The sequence below is a fragment of the Cetorhinus maximus genome, chromosome 15 (assembly GCF_964194155.1).
Source record: "Cetorhinus maximus chromosome 15, sCetMax3.hap1.1, whole genome shotgun sequence".
Classification (NCBI taxonomy): Eukaryota; Metazoa; Chordata; class Chondrichthyes; order Lamniformes; family Cetorhinidae; genus Cetorhinus; species Cetorhinus maximus.
The window spans coordinates 15,115,348-15,135,361 of NC_135893.1; the positions used below are offsets into that span (position 1 = coordinate 15,115,348).

At 43.5% G+C, this 20,014-nt stretch overlaps 1 protein-coding gene across 4 annotated transcripts in view; it reads left to right on the forward strand.

The window, feature by feature from the left end:
• The window catches only part of prkcz (protein kinase C, zeta), a 555,970-nt gene that overhangs the window by 511,906 nt on the left and 24,050 nt on the right, over window positions 1-20,014 (forward strand). Inside the window, exon 16 of one of the 4 annotated variants that reach the window (XM_078557946.1) lies at window positions 1,115-1,134. The exons of the other annotated variants lie outside the window; for them this stretch is intronic. Coding sequence (XP_078414072.1) covers window positions 1,115-1,134 — 20 coding nt within the window. The remainder of the gene's footprint in view (window positions 1-1,114; window positions 1,135-20,014) is intronic. 4 annotated transcript variants of the gene reach the window in all.

Below are 20,014 nucleotides of genomic sequence, written 5' to 3' on the forward strand. Positions count from 1 at the left end.
GTGAATATGCTGGACACTAAAGGCACCTCTAATTCCACCAATTTAGAAACCCAGAGCGTTAACAAAAAGGTTCCCACCATCATTGAAAATGTTTTTTTTTCATTCTTAATCTCTGCTCTGATGTAAGAGTTGCACACATCAGAAAGAAGCTCACTGGGCTACAGATTGCTTCTCTCGGTTTAATGATATACAGGAAGTAGCGAAGCAGATTGACCTTTTATTTCAAAGATGTCCACACTTGGCTCTTGAACAAAGCATCTACCACATTCACTTCTAAGCTGCCTGCCAGTGATGAATTGGTCCTCATGTCCTTGTAGAGTAAGTAGTAGAGAAAGATTTCTTTTTAAAAAGACTTCAATGTCTTCGAGCTAAGACATTTCTTATTGACTGACCAATTCACTTACAGATTTTTTTTCAAGTCAAGAAACTAGTTTCCCATCAAGTTTGCAAACATTTTAAGTAAAAGCATGTTATTTAGCATCAAGTACAGTACAGAGAAACACACTGTTCAAGTACGACACTATAGTTTTCTCTTGGCATTTCAGTATGAATGTTGGAGATGTCACATTTCCATTGCATGGCTCCAAGCATTCTGAAACAACAGTTCAAGATAAAAATTCTAGACACAAAATGGAACAGAGAAAGCTTGTTAATTAAATCATTTTAATGTATAATGAGTTCTGTGGTTCTGCTTTGTTCTTGTGTCTGCATTGGAGTGCTGCTTTGGGCTGCATTAGAGTGCTTAAGTTGGAATTTGGTGAGAGAGGGACTTTTAAGAGTTGATTTCTATCTAAAGTCTAGTCTTTCTTTAATTTAGCAATTAACTTAAAGTTGCTCTTTGGATTGGGAGAAGGTGTGTTTTAGTCCAGTTTTAAAACAGGGGTTATATGGGCTCTGCTTGCAGCTGCAGCTAGTTAATTAGATAACTGGTTTAAACAGGTTTTCAGAAGTTAGATTCAGACAACATAAAAGCAGGCCATCTTGCAGTGTGGCTTTTGTCTGCACTGGAGTGCTGCTTTGGGCTGCATTAGGGTGCTTAAGTTGGAGTTTGGTGAAAGAGGAAGTTCAGCAAAGAGGGAAGGAAGTGATCCTTTCATTTTCTACCTTTCCTCAGAAAGAAGAGTGACGGCCTTGGTAAGTAGGACCTGGTGAGTGTTTCTTCTGTCCTTAATATTCCCCAAACTACAGGAAGTAAAAGTAAAGGGAGTAATTTAAGTCATGGCAGGACAACTCGGCCAAGTGGAATGCTCCTCCTTTGCAATGTGGGAACTTGGGGATAATTTCAGTATCCAGGGTCACCACCTGTGCAGGAAGTGTCTCCAGCAGCAGCTGCTCAAAATCTGCGTTTCGGAACTGGAGCTGCGGCTGGAGTCACCTTGGAGCATCTGCAAGGATGAGATCTTCGTGGTTAGCACATACAAATGAGGTGGTCACACCACAGGTAACGAGTGCACAGGCAGAAAGGGAATGGGTGACCGCCAGACAGCCTAAAAGCACTAGGCAGGTAGTGCAGGAGTCCTCTGGGTCCATCTCCCTATCTGATAGATTTTCTGTTTTGGATACTGCTGGGGGGGATGGTTTCACAGGGTAATGCAGCAAGAGCCAAGTCCGTGGCAACACAAGTGGCTCACTGCACGAGGGGGTGGGGGGGAGGAGAAAAAAGAGTGGGAGAGCAACAATGATAGGAGATTCTATCGTAAGAGGAACAGACAGACGTTTCTGCGCAACATACATGACACCAGGATGGTATGTTGCCTCCTTGGTGCCAGGGTCAAGGATGTCACTGAGTGATTGCAGGACATTCTGAAGGGGGAGGGTGAACAGCCAGAGGTTGTGGTCCATATTGGTACCAATGTCATAAATAAAAAGAGGGATGAGGTCCTGAAGGCAGAATATAAGGAGCTAGGAACTAAATTAAAAAGCAGTACCTCAAGGATAATCTCAAGATTACTTCCAGTGCCACGTGCGAGCGAGATCAGGAATAGGAGAATGGACCAGATGAATGTGTGGCTGGAGAGATGATGTGGGAGGGAAGCATTTAGATTCCTGAGGCATTGGGACCAATTCTGGGGAAGATGGGACCTGTCCAAGCTGGGTGGGTTGCACCCCAGCAGGACCGGGACCAATATCCTCACAGGGGTATTCGCTAGTACTGTGGAGGAGGATTTAAATGAGAGTGGAAGGGGTGTGGGAACCTGAGCGGGAAGACACAAGAGAGCGAAACAAAAATAGGAATGAAAGACAGAAAAGTAGAAAGCAAAAGCAGAAGGCAGAGGAAATGAGGGCTGGAAGCAAAAATAGGGCCATAGTACAAAAAAAATGTAAAAAATCTTAAAAAGATAAGTCTAAAGGCACGGTATCTGAATGCATGGAGCATTCGCAATAGGGTAGTCGAATTAACAGCGCAAATGGATGTAAACAGGTATGATATGATTGCTATTATGGAGACATGACTGCAGGGTGACCAAGGCTGGGAACTGAATATCCAAGGGTACCTGATATTTAGGAAGCACAGGCAAAAAGTAAAAGGAGGTGGAGTGGCATTGTTAGATGGGGTTCAAATCAGTGCAATAGTGAGAGGGGATATTGGCTCAGAAAATCTAGATGTAGAATCAGCCTGGATGGAGCTAAGAAGCAACAAGGGGTGGAAAACATTCGTGGGCGTTGTCTGTAGGTCTCCAAACAATAGTGGTAAGGTAGAGGATAGCATTAAATAGGAAATTAGAGATGCATGTAACAAGGATGCTGCAGTAATCATGGATGACTTAAATATACATATAGACAAACCAAATTATCAATAATGCTGTGGCAGATGAATTCCTGGAGTGTGTACAAGATGGTTTTTTAGACCAGTGCATTGAGGAACCAACTGGTAAACAGGCTATCCTAGATTTGGTATTGTGCAATGAGAAGGGATTGCAGTATTTTGCCTTTATCTTAATTAATAATCTTATTGCGTGGAGTCCTTTAGGGAACAGTGACCATAACATGATAGAATTCTTCATTAGGATGGAAAGTAAAGTAGTCCGATCTGAAACTAGGGTTCTAAATCTCAGCAAAGAAAACTACGAAGTTATGAGGTATGAGTTGGCTAAGATAGATTGGAGAACTTCATTAAAAGGCATGATGGTGGATAGGCAATGGCTATTTTTTAAGGAATGAATGGATGCATTGCAACAGTTATATATTCCTTTCTGGCACAAAAACACAACAGGAAAAGTTCCCCATCAGATCCAAAGAGAAGTCATATAAAGTTGCTAGAAAAAGTTGTAAGCATAAGGATTGGGAGCAGTTTAGAATTCAAAAAAGGAGGACCAAGAGATTAAGAGGGGAAAAATAGAGAATGAGAGTAAACTTGCAAGGAACATAAAAACAACTGTAAAAGCTTATATAAATATGTAAAAAGAAAAAGATTAATGAAGACAAATGTAGGTTCCTTACAGTCTGAAATGGGAGAATTTATAATTGAGAACAGACTGGTTAGCCTAACAGTAGTAGGGGAAAATGCTAGAGTCTATGATAAGGGATGTGATAACAGACACTTAGAAAATATCAACAGGATTGGACAAAGTCAGTGTAGATTCATTAAAGGGAAATCATGTTTGACAATCTTACTTGAGTCTTTTGAGGACATAACTAGCAGAATAGATAAGAGAGAACCAGTGGGTGTGGTGTATTTGGATTTTCAGAAAGCTTTTGATAAAATCCCACATAAGAGGTTAGTGTGCAAAATTAAAGCACATGGGATTGGGGGTAATACATTGGCATGGATTGAGAATTGGATAGCGACAAGAAACAGAGAGTAAGAATAATTGGGTCTTTTTCGGAATGGCAGGCAGTGACTATTGGGGTACAGCAGGGATCAGTGCTTGGATTCCAGCTATTCAGAATATATATCAATGATTTAGATGAGGGAACCAAATGTAATATTTCCAAGTTTGTTGACAACACAAAACTTGATGGGAATGTGAATGATGAGGAGGATGTTAAGAGGCTTCAAGACAATTTAGACAAGTTGAGTGAATGGGAAAATACATGGCAGATGCAGTATAACATGGGTATATGTGAAGTTATCCACTTGGTAGGAAAAGCAGAATGGCAGAGTATTATTTAAATGGTGATAGATTGGGAAATGTTGATGCACAAAAGGACCTGGGTGTCCTTGTACACCAATCACTGAAAGTAAGCATGCCATTGCAGCAAGCAGTTAAGAACGCAAATGGTATGCTGGCCTTCATTGCGAGAGGACTTGAGTACAGGAGCAAGGATGTCTTACTGCAGCTGTACAGGGCCCTGGTGTGATCACAGCTGGAGTATTATGTGCAGTGTTGGTCTCCTTACCTAAGAAAGGATATATTTGCCTTAGAGGGAGTGCAGTGAAGGTTCACCAGACTGATTCCTGGGATGGCAGGATTGTTTTATGAGGAGGGATTGGGTGAACTAGGCCTGTATTCATTGGAGTTTAGAAAAATGAGAGGGGATCTCATTGAAGCCTATAAAATTCTGACAGGGCTGGACAGACTGGATGCAGGGATGATGTTTCCTCTGGCTAGAGCAAGGGGTCACAGTCTCAACAAACTGGGTAGGCCATTTAGGACTGAGATGAGGAGAAACTTCTTCACTCAGAGGGTGGTGAACCTGTGGAAGGCTGTGGAGGTCAAGTCACTGAATATATTTAAGAAGGAAATAGGTAGATTTCTAGACTCTAAAGGCATCAAGGGGTATGGGGAGAGAGCGGGAGTATGGCGTTGAGATAGAGGACCAGCCATGATCATATTGAATGGCAGGGCAAGCTTGAAGGGCTGAATGACCTACTCCTATTTTCTATGGGCAGGATTTTGCCTTTGGCAGGTGTGCTCGGGGTGGAGGGGGGAGCGGTCGGCCGCCCGCGATCGGCTCCGTGCGAAATTTCATGCGGATGGGCCAATTTAGGCCTGCCCTGCGTGGATCACGAGCGGCTGAGCGCTGCCTCTGCGGGCAGGGGGGAGGAGGGAGAGCCGGGCCTAGCGTGTAGTTTGCACATGCGCGAGAAAGAGCGCTTCAGTCTCTCTGAGGCACAGAGCTGCCTCAGGAAGATTGAAGCGCTGTGTGTATATAAAAAAAAAAAAGAAATTTTTTAAAATACTGAGAATAAAAATGTAATAAAACATGTCCCCTCATGTGACTCTGTCACATGAGCTGGGACATGTTTTTAATTCAAAAATAAAGTTTTTATGTAACGTTCATTTGCTTTAGGAAACCTCATCCCGCTTGTGGATGAAGTTTCCTAAAAAATGTAATGCCGTGTGGCCTTTTCGCCTGCCTGCCAACCGTTAGGTTGGAGGGGCAGCATAAATTTGAATTTAATTAGATTGTTAATGGGCTTAATAGGCCTTTTAATAATCAGGTGCGCAGTTGACTCTGGCGCGCACCTGCTGAACAAAATATCGCAAGACTGCGCAATGACATCAGGACGTACGCCCGACATCATCGCGTGTCATTTTAAACTCGGGCGTGTCGGGTGCGTGTCCGCACACCGAGCATAATATTCTGCCCTCTGTTTCCGCTGTTGTAGTATATACCTTTTTCCAGTTCCGTGTGATGTTGAAATCTGACTAACACTGAAAGCTGTTTAGCTGGAAGGCCAACCAATAATCTGATTGAACTCTTCAGCGTGAGGTAAAAAGATTTTTATTGCTCAGCAAGATAGTAACAAGAAAATACAAATTTAACATAATAAAAAGAATTAAAGAGTAGATTAGAAAAAATATTTTACACAAGCCTTTGTTGAAACAGAGTCTATAAATTATTTTGAAAAGGAATTTTTTTATTTGGAAAAATGAGTAATAAAGGATAAGGGAAGTGACCACAATAGTAGAATTAGATTAGGTGGATCATGTGAAAAAAATTACTAGCGCAGACCCAATAGGTGAAATTGACAGTTTCTGTGGCAAAATGCTTTATGGAACTATTTTTTTCACCTCTTCGTTCACCCATACTCAAGACTTTCAGCATATTTTGTAGATATGCAGTTCTAAAATGTAATACTTTTTAAAAAAATCCTTTATTTTGCTGCTTAAGTAGGTGGCATCCTCCTAAATATTAATATCACTGTAACTGAAGGCCAGGAAATGTTTGAAATTGGCCTGGTGTGACCCTCCCTCCCTGATGCAGTTTGCCTCTCTGAACAGCCCAGCCAACATTCAGAATTTCTGAAGAACGGGCACAAATTCCGGTATAACATGGTGGTTACATCAAATTGTTTTTGACAGGAGGCAGCTAATATGTCAACAATTTACTGTAGGCCACAATGAGGTCTTGCTGATGCTGGCATGATATCTTCAGGATACATTCAACACATAAGACTTTGTCAGAACAAAGTAAACTTATATAGAATTAAAAATAATTTGTGGCCTTTTATTTCACCCAAGAAAAAAACAGTGGGCCAGATTTTCACAACAGAGTTGGGTAGCTTGAGTTGGCAAATTTCCTGCCTCGGCAGACTCACCTCAGTAGAAGGTGCCCCGCTATCCAATTTTCGCTCTGGGTGGGAGGGGGGGATAGAGTCAGGCCTGCCGCCCTGGAACACAGATCAGAAGTGGACACAGGCCACCGCTGAGTGCCAAGGTGGGCTGTTTAAAAGACCCACCTTGGTTCTCTGGAACTTTGTCCCAGTTGTTTCCTTAAATAATAGGCCCCTGGCTTTCATCCCTCACACCCCAACAACCTCTCCACCCACTCCCCATGTCATCTCCATGCCAACATATTGCCAATCCATGCTCCCCATCCATGCCCATGGCCCCTTATAGCCCCCATACCAACTCATGCCAACCCATCCACCTTGGCCCTTACATTCTCCACGTCAACTCACCCAGTATCCACCATGGAAAGACTTCAGGAGCCATGGTAAGATGAAATAAAATGTCTAAATATCTATTACAGCCTTCATTATATTAAAAAACACTCCCATTCATGAAATCTCATTCAAAACATTTAAATCTTCTCAAGTGCTTTAATCCCTATAAATCAAATAAACTATTCATAACCCCACATCAAAGACAGCTAATCCTTTAATAGCCTCTTCAAGCTGTCAAACTGTGAACCTAGGACTCCCTGCTGGGATAATTATAGCTTGTTGAAATCAGCCAAGCATGACATAATCATAGCCGTTGGAGATATATCAACAAACAGCTATTGTAACTGCCAGAACAGAGATTTGCAATTCTGACTGGTACAGGCAGCTTGTTTTTTACAATTTTTAAATATCCTCGCATCATGACAATTCTGCAGACCTTATCCGCTGCTCAAGAGCATTTACGGGCCAATCATTTCTGACTCTTAAAAATTTGTGACTCCAACACTGCAGGTTAAGTCCCTTGCAACAGTGAACGTGGGGCCTGTTTGAACTCAACACTGAGTTCAAATGGCCCTGCTGATTTTGGTTTCCCTCTTGTGAGTCACGCCCCGTCCCCTTTCCCCCACCAGCAAAAATAGAATCTGTTGGAAATGGGGGTGGGCTTTACACATCCAGTCCGGCCCACCATTTTTAAAGGTCATGCGAACATACAAATTAGGAGCAGGAGTAGGTAATTCGGCCCCTCGAGCCTGCTCCGCCATTCAATAGAATCATGGCTAATCTGACTGTAACCTTCCCGCCTACCCCCGATAACCTTTCACCCCCTTATCAAGAATCTCTCTACATTTGCCTTAAAAATATTCAAAGGCTCTGCTTCCACTGCCTTTTAAGGAAGGGAATTCCAAGGACTTACTACCCTCTGAGAGAAAAAAATTCTCCTCATCTCTGTCTTAAAAGGTGACCTCTTATTTTTAAGCAATGACCCCTAGTTCTAGGTCCATGGGATTTCCACAACTTTGCGAAAACCTGGGCCATATTTATATAGTACCATTCAGGATTTCAGAACTTCCCAGAGTACTTAACAACTAATGAATTACTTTTGAAGTGTAGTCACTATTGTAAAGTCGGGAAACATGGCAACCAATTTTCTTTCACCAAAATCCCACAAACAAACAAAAAGATAAATGATTGACTAAACTTTTATTTAGTGGTGTTAGTTGAAGGATAGTTATTGGCCAGGACACCAGAAATAAAAACAGAAAATGCTGGAACTACTCACTAGGTCTGAGAGCATCTGTGAAGAGAGAAATAGAGGGCAGAATCTTGCCCTTGTCGGGCGGAGGCGGTCAGGAAGCCGACTACTGCCCACGATCAAGGCCGGAAGGCGATTTCACGCTGGGGGGCCAATTAAGGCCCGCCCAGCGTGAAACATGAGCGTCATCACTCAGCACTGCCTGTGTGGGCGGGGGAGGAGGGCGAGCGCGAACTTCACATATGCGTGTTTGATGATCTCCCTGAGGCACAGAGCTGCTTCACCGAGATGAAGAGGTTTTTAAAAATAAAGAAATTAAAAATGATACAAAACATGTCCCCTCATGTGTCTCTGTCACATAAGCAGGGACATGTTATTAATTAAATTTTAAAATGTTTATTTTATTTTTATTTGCTTTTGGAAACCTCATCCCGCCCGTGGATGAGATTTCCTAAAAAGTGCAAAGGCTGCTTGGCCTTTTCGCCTGCCTGCCAACCATAAGGTTGGATGAGCAGCGAAAAATGTCAGTTAGTTGATACTATAATGGCTTTAAAAGGCCTTTCAATTGTCGGCAGGCACCAACTCTTGGGCGCGCCTGCCGACCGAAATATCATGCGACTGCACGTTGACATCAGGACGCTCGCCCGACGTCATCCCGCGTCATTTTACCCGCCAAGCCAAACATTTTGCCCAGAGTTAACATTTCATCAGAACCAGGAAACCTCCCTGATCATCATCAAATCGCACCATGGGATCTTTTACATCAAACTGAGAGGACAGAGAGCACCTAGGTTTAGTGTCTCACCCTAAAACCAGCACCTCCAACAGTACAGCACTCCCTCAGTGCTGCAGTGGAGCGTCAGCCAAAATTATGTGCTCATGTCTTGGAATGGGGCTTGAACCCACTTCTGATTCAGAAGTAAAGCTGCTGGCATTGAGCCAAAGTTAACATTCAGCTGAATAGGTGGAAGGAATCCACACTGAGTGCAGCATTACAACTAACAGCTCTTTAGTGCTCTCATTATACTGAACCTGAGACACTGGTATTACATTGAGATTTGCTGTATTGCTTTTATTCGAGGCATCTAGAACACTGCAGGTCACAGCATTTAAGTCGACCCAGTGTATAAAAGACAATCCCATTTTTCCAGCACCAAAAATGATGTTTTTGCATATACTCAGCATGTAAGTCAACCCCACTTTTCAGCCATGACATGCTATACTCACATTAGTAGTCAGCTTCAATTATATTTTGCTTACTTTATAACTGGGCACAAGGGATCCAGCAGGCAATATGGGCTATTCACAATTTATACTGAGCTTATAAGTTGAGCCCCGATTTTGGAATGGTTTTTGGAGGCTTCAATGGTCAACTTATATGCTGACATCTACAGTATTTGCATTTGAAAAGAGCAGGCAGAGCTTTTTTCTTAATTAATTTTTTCAGGCATCCTTCAGTCAGAATTAAAATGGTTCTATAGCTCTGTTAACAATTTTTAAAAATTCTGCTATATGGACCCCTAATGGCCCATTTCTTTCACTTAAATTTCCTAGTTAGTAACCAAAGTGCAATGAAGAGAGGCGAAAGCTATGTCATATTCCTGTGGGGAGTACAAAAGTGGACCTATAACCTATAATAACATTGAATACAGAATATTTTAACTCTAAATACTATATCAACCATTGTGAAATATCAGTTCTATCCACCAGTAGACATTTATATTGCTGAGTTCATGAGTTTTGAGGTCCTTATGCCTCAGGATCAAAACCATGCTCAGTTTGGTTTTTTATTAAGAAATCCCTATTATGAAGGGCCAAAACCCATACAGTAGGACACCACCAAGATGAAAAAAAACTAGAGAAGGTTAGATAAATCTAGTGGTGATGATAGGTGATGCCAAGTTTAGGATTTAAAGCCTGTAGATTCTGAGAGGAAGAGAAGATTAAGGGAGGTAAGCTATCAAATGTTATCAATGAATGGAAAGAAAACTTTGAGAACAGCTGGTTGTTGATGGAAACCAGTATGTTCCTTAGCTTGCTTCATTGGAATTTAATTTGACAACCACTGAATGAAGATATGGAGGTAAAGGTTCATTGAAAGTTCCTGTACTAATCCCTTCAAGTTCTAAAATAGTGTGTAGGAGAATGATGAAATCCACATGTACATTAATTACCCTTACACATTTGCTATCACATCAATTGTGCATAATTGGTTTTAAATTTCTCCTCGGTATTCTCAGAAGAAGTCCGCAATGTGTTTTTTTTTCCCCCTCAGTCATATACCCTTTCTTTTGCCCTTTCTGATTTTTCCTTTCATTGGTTTATTCTTTAATTTCAGTGCTTGTTTCCTGTGTTCTTTGTAAGGGAAAGGCATATAGAGCAGATACACCTATTCTAGAGAGCTGACCTCAATTATCACAATTTGGATTGGCACCCCGTTGTTCCAAAACATTGTTCATTCTTTCCCATTGTCTAACCCCAATGGACAGAGTTGTTCCCAATCGCAGCAAATTGCTTTCATAGAGTTAAAAACAGAAAATGCTGGAAATGCTCAGTAGGTTAGGCAGCATCTGTGGAGAGAAACAGGTCCATGACCCTTCATCAGAATTGAGGAAAGACTGAAATGTAGGTTTTGGCCAGTGAAGGGGGGACAGGAACAACAAAAGGGAAGGTCTGTGATAGGGTGGAGGGCAGAATAGATTAAATGCAAAAGCTTTCATGGTACAAAAGCCATAAGGAGTGGTAATGGGTATCCTGTGGTAAAGAAATAAAATATGGATCCGGATGAGGTGTTAATGCCTGTATAGCAGCCATCTGAACATGAAGGAATAAAGGAAAAAAAGAAACAAAACTGAAGCAGAAAAAAAAGTGAAAGAAAATGGAGGCTGAGGTTATGATCTAAAATTGTTGAACTCAGTATGGAGCCCAGAAGGCAGTAGAGTGCCGAGACAATAGTTGAGGTCGTGCTCCTCAAGCTTGCATTGAACTTCATTGGAACACTGTAGCAGGCCAAGGACAGAAAGGTCAGAGTGAGTGCAAGGTGGAGAATTGAAATGACAAGCAACATGAAACTCAGGATTATGTTTGTGGACTGAACTGAGGTCTTTTGCAAAGCAATCACCCAGTCTGCATTTGGTTTCCCCAATATAAAGGAGACCACATTGTGAGCAGTACAAATACAGTATACTAAATTGAAAGAAATACAAGCGGCTGTTTCACTTGGAAGGAGTGCTTTGGGCCTTGCATGGGGAGGAGGGAGAAGGTAAAAGGACAGGTGTTGCATCTCCTGTGATTGCATGGAAAGGTGCTGTAGGAAAGGGAGGGGGTGTTAGAGGTGACTGTGGAGTGGGCCAGGATGTCACAGAGGGAATGAATCCTTTGAAATGCTAAAAGGGGAGGGCAGGGGAAGGTTTTTTTGGTGGCGGCATCACACTGGAGCTGAATCTGTTCGTATTTCAGATTTCTAACATCTGCAGTATTTTGCTTTTACTCTCATAGATTTTCTAGGATATAGTTACAAATTGCAACTGGAGGATTCCGAGGACAAATCACCTGAGTAGCATTAGGAATGGGTCTCATTGCTGACATTTCCACAGCCTTCAGTATAACTCCAATAGTAAAGCAACCCATCCTAGCCTAGAGCAGAACCTGGAAAACATCCAAACTTGGGATGACAAATAGCAGGCCACATTTGCATGTAGTGCTAGGTAATACCTTATCTCAAGCAAGAAGGAAAAAACATCACCCCTGACCTTCAATGAGACCATTATACCTGAATCCCCCACCATCAATATCTTGGGAGTCACCATTGACCAGAAGCTTAACTGGCCCAGCCATATCAACAAGTGTGGCTATAAGGGCAGGGCAGAGGCTTTAACAAATGACTCAACTTCCAACCCCTCAAAGCCTGTCGATCACCTACAAGGTTCAAATGTAGTGGAATACTCATCACTCACCTGGATGGGTACAGCCACAAAAATACTCAACATCAGCCAGGCTAGTGCAATTCACTTTATCAGTATCATTGCCACTGGCATCAGTATCTGTTCCCTCCAGCACGGTAGTATGTATAATCTACAGAATACACAGCAGCAACTCACTACAGTTACTGTGACCTCTATCACTGAAAGAAATGAGCAGCAATACCTTAGGAAGAATGTCACTTCCAAGTTCCCCTACAAGTCATTCACCACCGTGACATGGATATAATAGTTCCTACACCATTGCTTTGTCAACATCCTGAAATTCCCTACCTAACACTATTGTGGGAGCATCATCATCAAAGGATTACTTTCTCTAAGCAACAGAGATAATGAAGACCATAAGACATAGGAGCAGAAATTAGGCCATTCGGCCCATTGAGTCTGCTCCGCCATTCAATCATGGCTGATAAGTTTCTCACCCCCATTCTCCCGCCTTCACCCCATAACCTTTGATCCCCTTACCAATCAAGAACCTATCTATCTTGGTCTTAAATACACTCAATGACATGGCCTCCACAGCCTTCTGTGGCAATGAATTCCATAGATTCACCACTCTCTGGCTAAAGAAGTTTCTCCTCATCTCTGTTCTAAAAGGTCTTCCCTTTACTCTGAGGCTGTGCCCTCAGGTCCTAGTCTCTCCTACCAATGGAAACATCTTCCCCACGTCCACTCTATCTAGGCCTTTCAGTATTCTGTAAGTTTCAATCAGATCCCCCCTCATCCTTCTAAACTCCATCGAGTATAGACCCAGAGTCCTCAAACATCCCTCATATGTTAAGCCTTTCATTCCTGGGATCATTCTCATGAACCTCCTCTGGACCCTCTCCAGAGCCAGAACATCCTTCCTGAGATATGGGGCCCAACATTGCTCACAATATTCTAAATGTGGTCTGACCAGAGCCTTTTAAAGCCTCAGCAGCACATCCCTGCTTTTATATTCTAGTCCTCTCGAAATAAATGCCAACATTGCATTTGCCTTCCTAACTACCGACTCAACCTGCAAGTTAACCTTAAGAGAATCCTGGACTAGGACTCCCAAGTCCCTTTGCACTCCAGATTTCTGAATTCTCTCCCCATTTAGAAAATAGTCTATGCCTCTATTCTTCCTACCAAAGTGCATGACCTCACACTTCCCCACGTTGTATTCCATCTGCCACTTCTTTGCCCATTCTCCTAACCTGTCTAAATCCTTCTGCAGACTCCCCGCTTCCTCAATACTACTGTCCCTCCACCTATCTTTGGAGCATCTGCAAACTTAGCCAGAATGCCCTCAGTTCCTTCATCTAGATCATTAATGTATAAAGTGAAAAGTTGTCGTCCCAACACTGACCCCTGCAGAATTCCACTAGTCACTGGCCGCCATCCTGAGAAGGACCCCCTTATCCCCACTCTCTGCCTCCTGCCAGACAGCCAATCTTCTATCCATGCTAGTAGCTTGCCTCTAACACCATGGGCTCTTATCTTACTGAGCAGCCTCCTGTGCGGCACCTTGTCAAAGGCCTTCTGGAAGTCCAAGTAGATAACATCCATTGGCTCTCCTTTGTCTAACCTACTCGTTACCTCCTCAAAGAATTCTAACAGATTTGTCAGGCATGACCTCCCCTTGATGAAACCATGTTGACTTTGCCCTATTTTACCATGCACTTCCAAGTATTCTGAAATCTCATCCTTAATAATGGACTCTAAAATCTTACCAACGACTGAGGTCAGGCTAATCGGCCTGTAATTTCCCGTCTTTTGCCTCACTCCCTTCTTAAACGGGGGGGTTACATTAGCGATTTTCCAGTCCTCTGGGACCCTCCCTGACTCGAGTGATTCCTGAAAGATCACCGCTAACGCCTCCACTATCTCTTCAGCTATCTCCTTCAGAACTCTGGGGTGTAATCCATTTGGTCCAGGTGATTTATCCACCTTCAGACCTTTCAGTTTTCCTAGCACCTTCTCCTTGGTAATGGCCATCATACTCACCTCTGCCCCCCGACTCTCTTGAACTTTGGGGATGTTACTCGTGTCTTCCACCGTGAAGACTGACGCAAAGTATCTATTCAGTTCCTCCGCCATTTCTTTGTTCCCCACTACTACTTCTCCAGCGTCATTTTCCAGTGGCCCAATGTCCACTTTTGCCTCTCTCTTACCCTTTATATATCTAAAAAAACTCTTGCAATCTTCTTTTATATTACTGGCTAATTTACCCTCATATTTAACCTTCTCCCTCCTTATTTCTTTTTTAGTTGTCCTCTGTTGGTCTTTGTAGGCTTCCCAATCCCCTGGTTTCCCACTGCTCTTCGCCGCATTGTATGCTTTCTCTCTAGCTTTTATGCTGTCCCTGACTTCCCTTGTCTGCCATGGTTGCCTTGTCCTCCCTTTAGTATGCTTCTTCCTAGGGATGAATTTTTGCTGTGTCTCCCAAATTACTCCCAGAAACTCCTGCCATTGCTGTTCCACTGTCTTTCCTGCTAGGCTCATCTCCCAGTCAATTCTGGCCAGCTCCTCCCTCATGCCTCTGTATTTGCCTTTATTCAACTGTAATACCGTTACATCTGATTCCAGCTTTTTCCTCTCAAATTGCAGGGTAAATTCTATCATATCATGGTCACTTCCTCCTAAGGGTTCCTTCGCCTTAAGCTCCCTTATCAAATCTGCCTCATTACACATCACTAAATCTCGAATTGCCTGTTCCCTAGTGGGCTCCACCACAAGCTGCTCCAAAAACCCATCTCGTAAACATTCCACAAATTCCTTTTCTTGGGATCCACTACCAACCTGATTTTCCCAGTCTACCTGCATATTGAAATCCCCCATGATCACTGTAACCTTGTCTTTCTTACATGCCTTTTATATCTCCTGGTGTATCTTGTGCCCCACATCCTGACTACTGTTCGGAGGCCTGTACATAACTCCCATTATGGTTTTTTTTACCTTTGCTGTTCCTCAACTCTACCCACACAGATTTTACATCATCTGACCCTACGTCGTTTCTTGCTATCGATTTAATTTCATTTCTTACTAACAAAGCAACCCCACCCCTTCTGCCAACCTGCCTATCTTTTCAATAGGATGTATATCCTTGGATATTTTGCTCCCAGTCCTGATCCCTTTGCAGCATGTCTCTGTGATGCCCACCACATCGTACCTGCCAATTTCAACCTGCGCCTCAAGCTCATTTACCTTATTTTGTATACTATGTGAATATGAGTTTTCCTGCATCACCTACATCCTAAGAACATTTTTAAAAGAATTTAATAAGTTGTGGACACCATGGTCTAGGCCAACGTATTATAAATGGCTTTTTGGGCAAAGTACTTGAAGGCAGAAGTTGAACTCCACTGCAGAAAGGAGTTCAGGAGAGCAGAGGGGAAAAATTAGCAAAAAAAAAATTTTATTTTGTGAGCCTAAATATCTGGGATTTTACAGTTTTGACATTCAGTACTATTCAGATTCAAAACGAAAGATGTGATAGGTTATGGCAAAAGTACTACAATCTATAGAAATCCTGTTGTGATCATCAATCCATGCATGTAATTGCTTGGCAAGCCAGTGTCTTTATCAGGGTTCAGCTAAAATTTATAACATGAAAAATGCCTGTGTGTATTTTTAATCGTCTGTGTTTCATGTTGCTGCCAGATCATTACTATAACTTAAATGATTTCATCTCATTTGAATTCAAGCAAATATTCTGCTAAAAATTGAGCTCTTCAGATTTAGGCCAGACAAATGCGACTGATGGGTCTCTTGGCTCTCTGATAACAGCTAAGTGAAATTAGTTTAGGTAGGAAGAATCCAGATCTCTGGATGAGAGTCAAGGGCAAAAACAAAATTGAAGCTAATATGGAAGGCAACACCTTGACTTTAATTTATAATGTTTCTCTTCCTCCCCCTAAATTTCTCCCATCCTTTACCACAGAGGCTGACTGTTGCAGGAGTATGTTCCAAGGCAGCAGTTGCTCTTTAGTTCCTCACCCAAGTGGCCATTCATCCTATGTGATCTGAGACACTGCATGTCAGCAGGTTATTCATTTATTGGGAGCACCACAGCAAAGCTTGATCATGTACACTTTCCATTGGGAACCAGATACTCTTGCATGAAACTAATTTCTTCGTTTGACTACTTGCATTGTCTCAGGCACAATCCGATACCTTGGCTATTCTTCATCTGTCATATTAAAGACTCTGTCAGCAGGCTACTTTTCTCCAAGGAGGCATCACAGCTGATCTCAACCCTGTCCTTGCGCAGTGGGAACATATCTATTTTACAGTCCTGGATAACAGTCAAATGTGAGAACCATTGCTATTTTTCCCCTCCTTCCCTAGTTCAGTAAGCTCAGCAAACCTACTAATGTCCATTGAAAATCAGCTAACTGAGCACTAACCAGACCTGGATCCTTCCAAAGCTGAATGACTACGTCAGCTATTAGCTTTCAATTATCTCATTTTATTTGAAAAATTCTGTGAATTCTTCACTTCTGAGAAATATTACTGGTTGTGCTTCTAGAAAGGGTTTTACCAACTGTATATGGTGTAAATCCATCCATAATTTGGCAATTAGTGTCATTAAGTAGGGTACTTAAGAGAGCTATTGTTGGAAATGTGGGCTATTGGCATAGTTTATGGGCAGTGGAGAGAGAGCTTGAAACTGCATCTTCCAACTTGTGCTGCACCTTTTTATTCATGGGATGTGGGCATTACTGACTAGGCCAGCATTTATTTCCCATCTCTCATGGCCCTGGAGATGGGGATGGTGAGCTGCCTTCCTGAACCACTGCATTCCATGTGGTGTAGGAACACCCGCAGTGCTGTTAGGAAGGGAGTTCCAGGATTTTTGACCCAGTGACAGTGAAGGAACAGTGATATAGTTCCAAGTCAGGATGGTGCGTGGCTTGGAGGAGAACTTGCAGACGGATGATGTGTCTGTTGCCCTTGTCCTGCTAGATGGTAGAGGTCACAGGTTTGAAAGGTGCTGTCGAAGAAATCTTGGTGAGTTGCTGTAGTGCATCTTGTAGATGGTACACACTGCTACCACTGTGCATCGGTGGTGGAGGGAGTGAATGTTGAAGGTAATGGATGGGGTGCCAATCAAGCAGGCTGCTTTACCCTGGATGGTGTCAAGCTTCTTGAGTGTTGTTGGAGCTGCACTCGTCCAGGCAACTGGGGAGTATTCCATCAAGTGATTGATGAAATACCTGAATATGTTTGGGCGTAGGACACTACCCTGAGGAATTCCTGCAGTGGTGTCCTGGGACAGAGACAATTGACCTCCAACAACAATCACCTTCCTTTGTACTAGGTATAACTCCAAATAGTAGAGAGATTCCCCCCGATTCCCATTGACTTTGGCTTTGCTAGGCCTCCTTGATGCCACACTCAGTCAAATGCTGCCAAGATATCAAGGGCAGTCACTCTCACCTCACCTCGGAAGTTCAGCTCTTTTGTCCATGTTTGAACCAAGGAGGTCAGGAGCTGAGTGGACCTGGTGGAGCTCAAACTGAGCATCAGTGAGCAGGTTATTGCTGAGTAACTGCCGCTTGATAGCGCTGTCAATGACATTTTCCATCATTTTGCTGATGATGGAAAGGAGACTGATGGGGTGGTATTGGCTGGATTGGATTTTTCCCGCTTTTTGTGGACAGGACATATCTGGGCAATTTTCCACATTGTCAAGTAGATGCCAGTGTTGTAGCTATACTGGAATAGTTTGGCTAGGGATGTGGCTAGTTCTGGAGCACAATTCTTTAGTACTATTGCTGGAATGTTGTTAGGGTCCATTGCCTTTGCAGTATCCATGATGGTGCAAGGCAAAAGGAAGTGACAATAGGGCAAATAAAATAAAAGGTATTTGTAGAGGAGGTCTAAATGGAAATAGCAGAATCATCACCAACAGTTGATGTCTGGAGGAAAAAAGGGGGGTCAGAGGTTATGATCTGAAATTGTTGAAATCAATGAATCTGGAAGGCTGTAAAGCACCTAATTGAAAGATGAGGTGCAGTTCCTTGAGCTCACGTTGAACTTCATTGCAACAGTGTATGAGGCCAAGGTCAGAGTGGGAGTGAGGCAGATAAGTAAAATGACTGGCAACCTGAAGTTAGGGGTCATGCTTATGGACTGAATGGCGGCGTATGGATCTGCATTTGGTCTCTCCAGTGTACAGGAAACCATATCATGAGCAGTGAATACAATATACTAAACTGAAAGAAGTACAGATAAATCGTTGTTTCACCGGTAAGATGTGCTGACGCCTTGGGCAGTGATAAAGAAGATAAAAAGAGTCGGTGCAACACACTGGAGGTGATGGAAATGGCAGAGGATGACCTGTTGAATGTAGAGTCTGGCAGGTGGATGATAAGTACAAGGCAAACAATAAGGTTTGCCTTGTACTTATCATCCACCTGCCAGACTCTACATTCAGGAAGGAGGGGAAGGGGCGGGAGCTGAAGTGCAAGAAATGGAAAGGACATGATAAAACCCCCTGTTGACTATGGTGGAAGGGAATCCTCAGTTTAGAAAAAGGACATATTGAAAATGCTGGTATGGAAGATGGCACCGTCAGAACAGATGCGACTGAGAATAGAGTCCTGGCGCAGGATTTTCTGGTCCTGTCAGTGGCAGGTGGGACGGGAAAATGTGGAGAATGGCCAAAAGTGTTTCCTGTCAGCGTAAAAATAGTTTGCAAATTTCTGCTCCCAACATTCATGGCGGGTTGGGTAGCCCGCCACGCCATGTTGAAGGCGCATTTGAATATCATGAGTACTCATTAAAAAGGCACCATGCCGGAATCGTGCCTTCCACTCCAGATCAAATGGCCACGCCAGCGGCTAAATAGACCGGCGTGATTTACAACCTGATATAAATGATGTGCACCTGGCAAGCACCACTTCACTCATGACCTCAAGGTATCTTCGCCTTACTTTCATTGTGCTGCGCTCATGGCTGCTCTGCCTCTGTGCCAAAGCTGCGCAGGCAAGACCAGTGAGAACTCAAGGGGTGGGTCAGAACAAAGGCTTACCATGCGAGACCAGCAGGAAGGCCGGTTTGGGGTGGGTGGGTGGGTGGGGGGGGGCTTGTAAGGTGCCAGAGGGCAAAGACTTGAATGGGGATGTGGTCAGACAAGACACAGACAAGGGAAGGGCTTGGAAGGCGAAGGCTTGAATTGGGGTGCGCAGTGGTGACATAAGACAGAGGCAAGGGAAGGGGCTGGAGGACAATTGCTTGAATGGGAGGGGTGAGACAAGACAGGCAAGGGAAGACGCAGGAGAGCAAAGGCATGACTGGGGGGGGATGACTGGGGAAGAGAGCATGCAGACACAGACAGGGGAGGGTGGAGGGGAGCGGAATTAGTCGGGGTCAGAAAGCAAAGAGAGTCCTGAACAGTTACACAACAAGTAACCAGAGCCAGAAAGCTGAAACAGTCCTGTGGATCTGCACCACAATTTAGAAGGACGTGCCTGGCATGCCTGTCTTGGTCCCAGTCCAGGGAGGGAGAGAGCCTGTCAGTCCTGTGTCAGTCATGTCCAGCAGGGTGTGGTCAGTCCCTTACACATGTCGGACCTGGGGGTTGGTGGCTTGATACTGGGCCACAGATGGCACAGTCGGGGAGGCATTTGCAGCCTATAAATGGGAAACAGGTAATGTGTGGGGTGGGGGGGCACTGGTTGACGGATGGGGGATGGGGGTGGTCTCTCTAGGTACAGTACAATGGGCCTCAAGATGGGGAGGGTTCAGGTCTACATAAAGCATCGGGACATCAAACGGTTAAGGGGCAAGGACAATGATGGGATCAAAGATTAGAGGGGGAGGAGGGAGAATGATTGGAGGGAGGGAAACCTGAATATGATGCTTCTCCAGTACAATGGGAGGGACTTCGGCGGACACGGAGCTATGGTGGGGTTGAAGCTGGTCTGTTAGTAAAACCTCAACACCACCATTTTTCAAGCTGATCCAATGACGCAG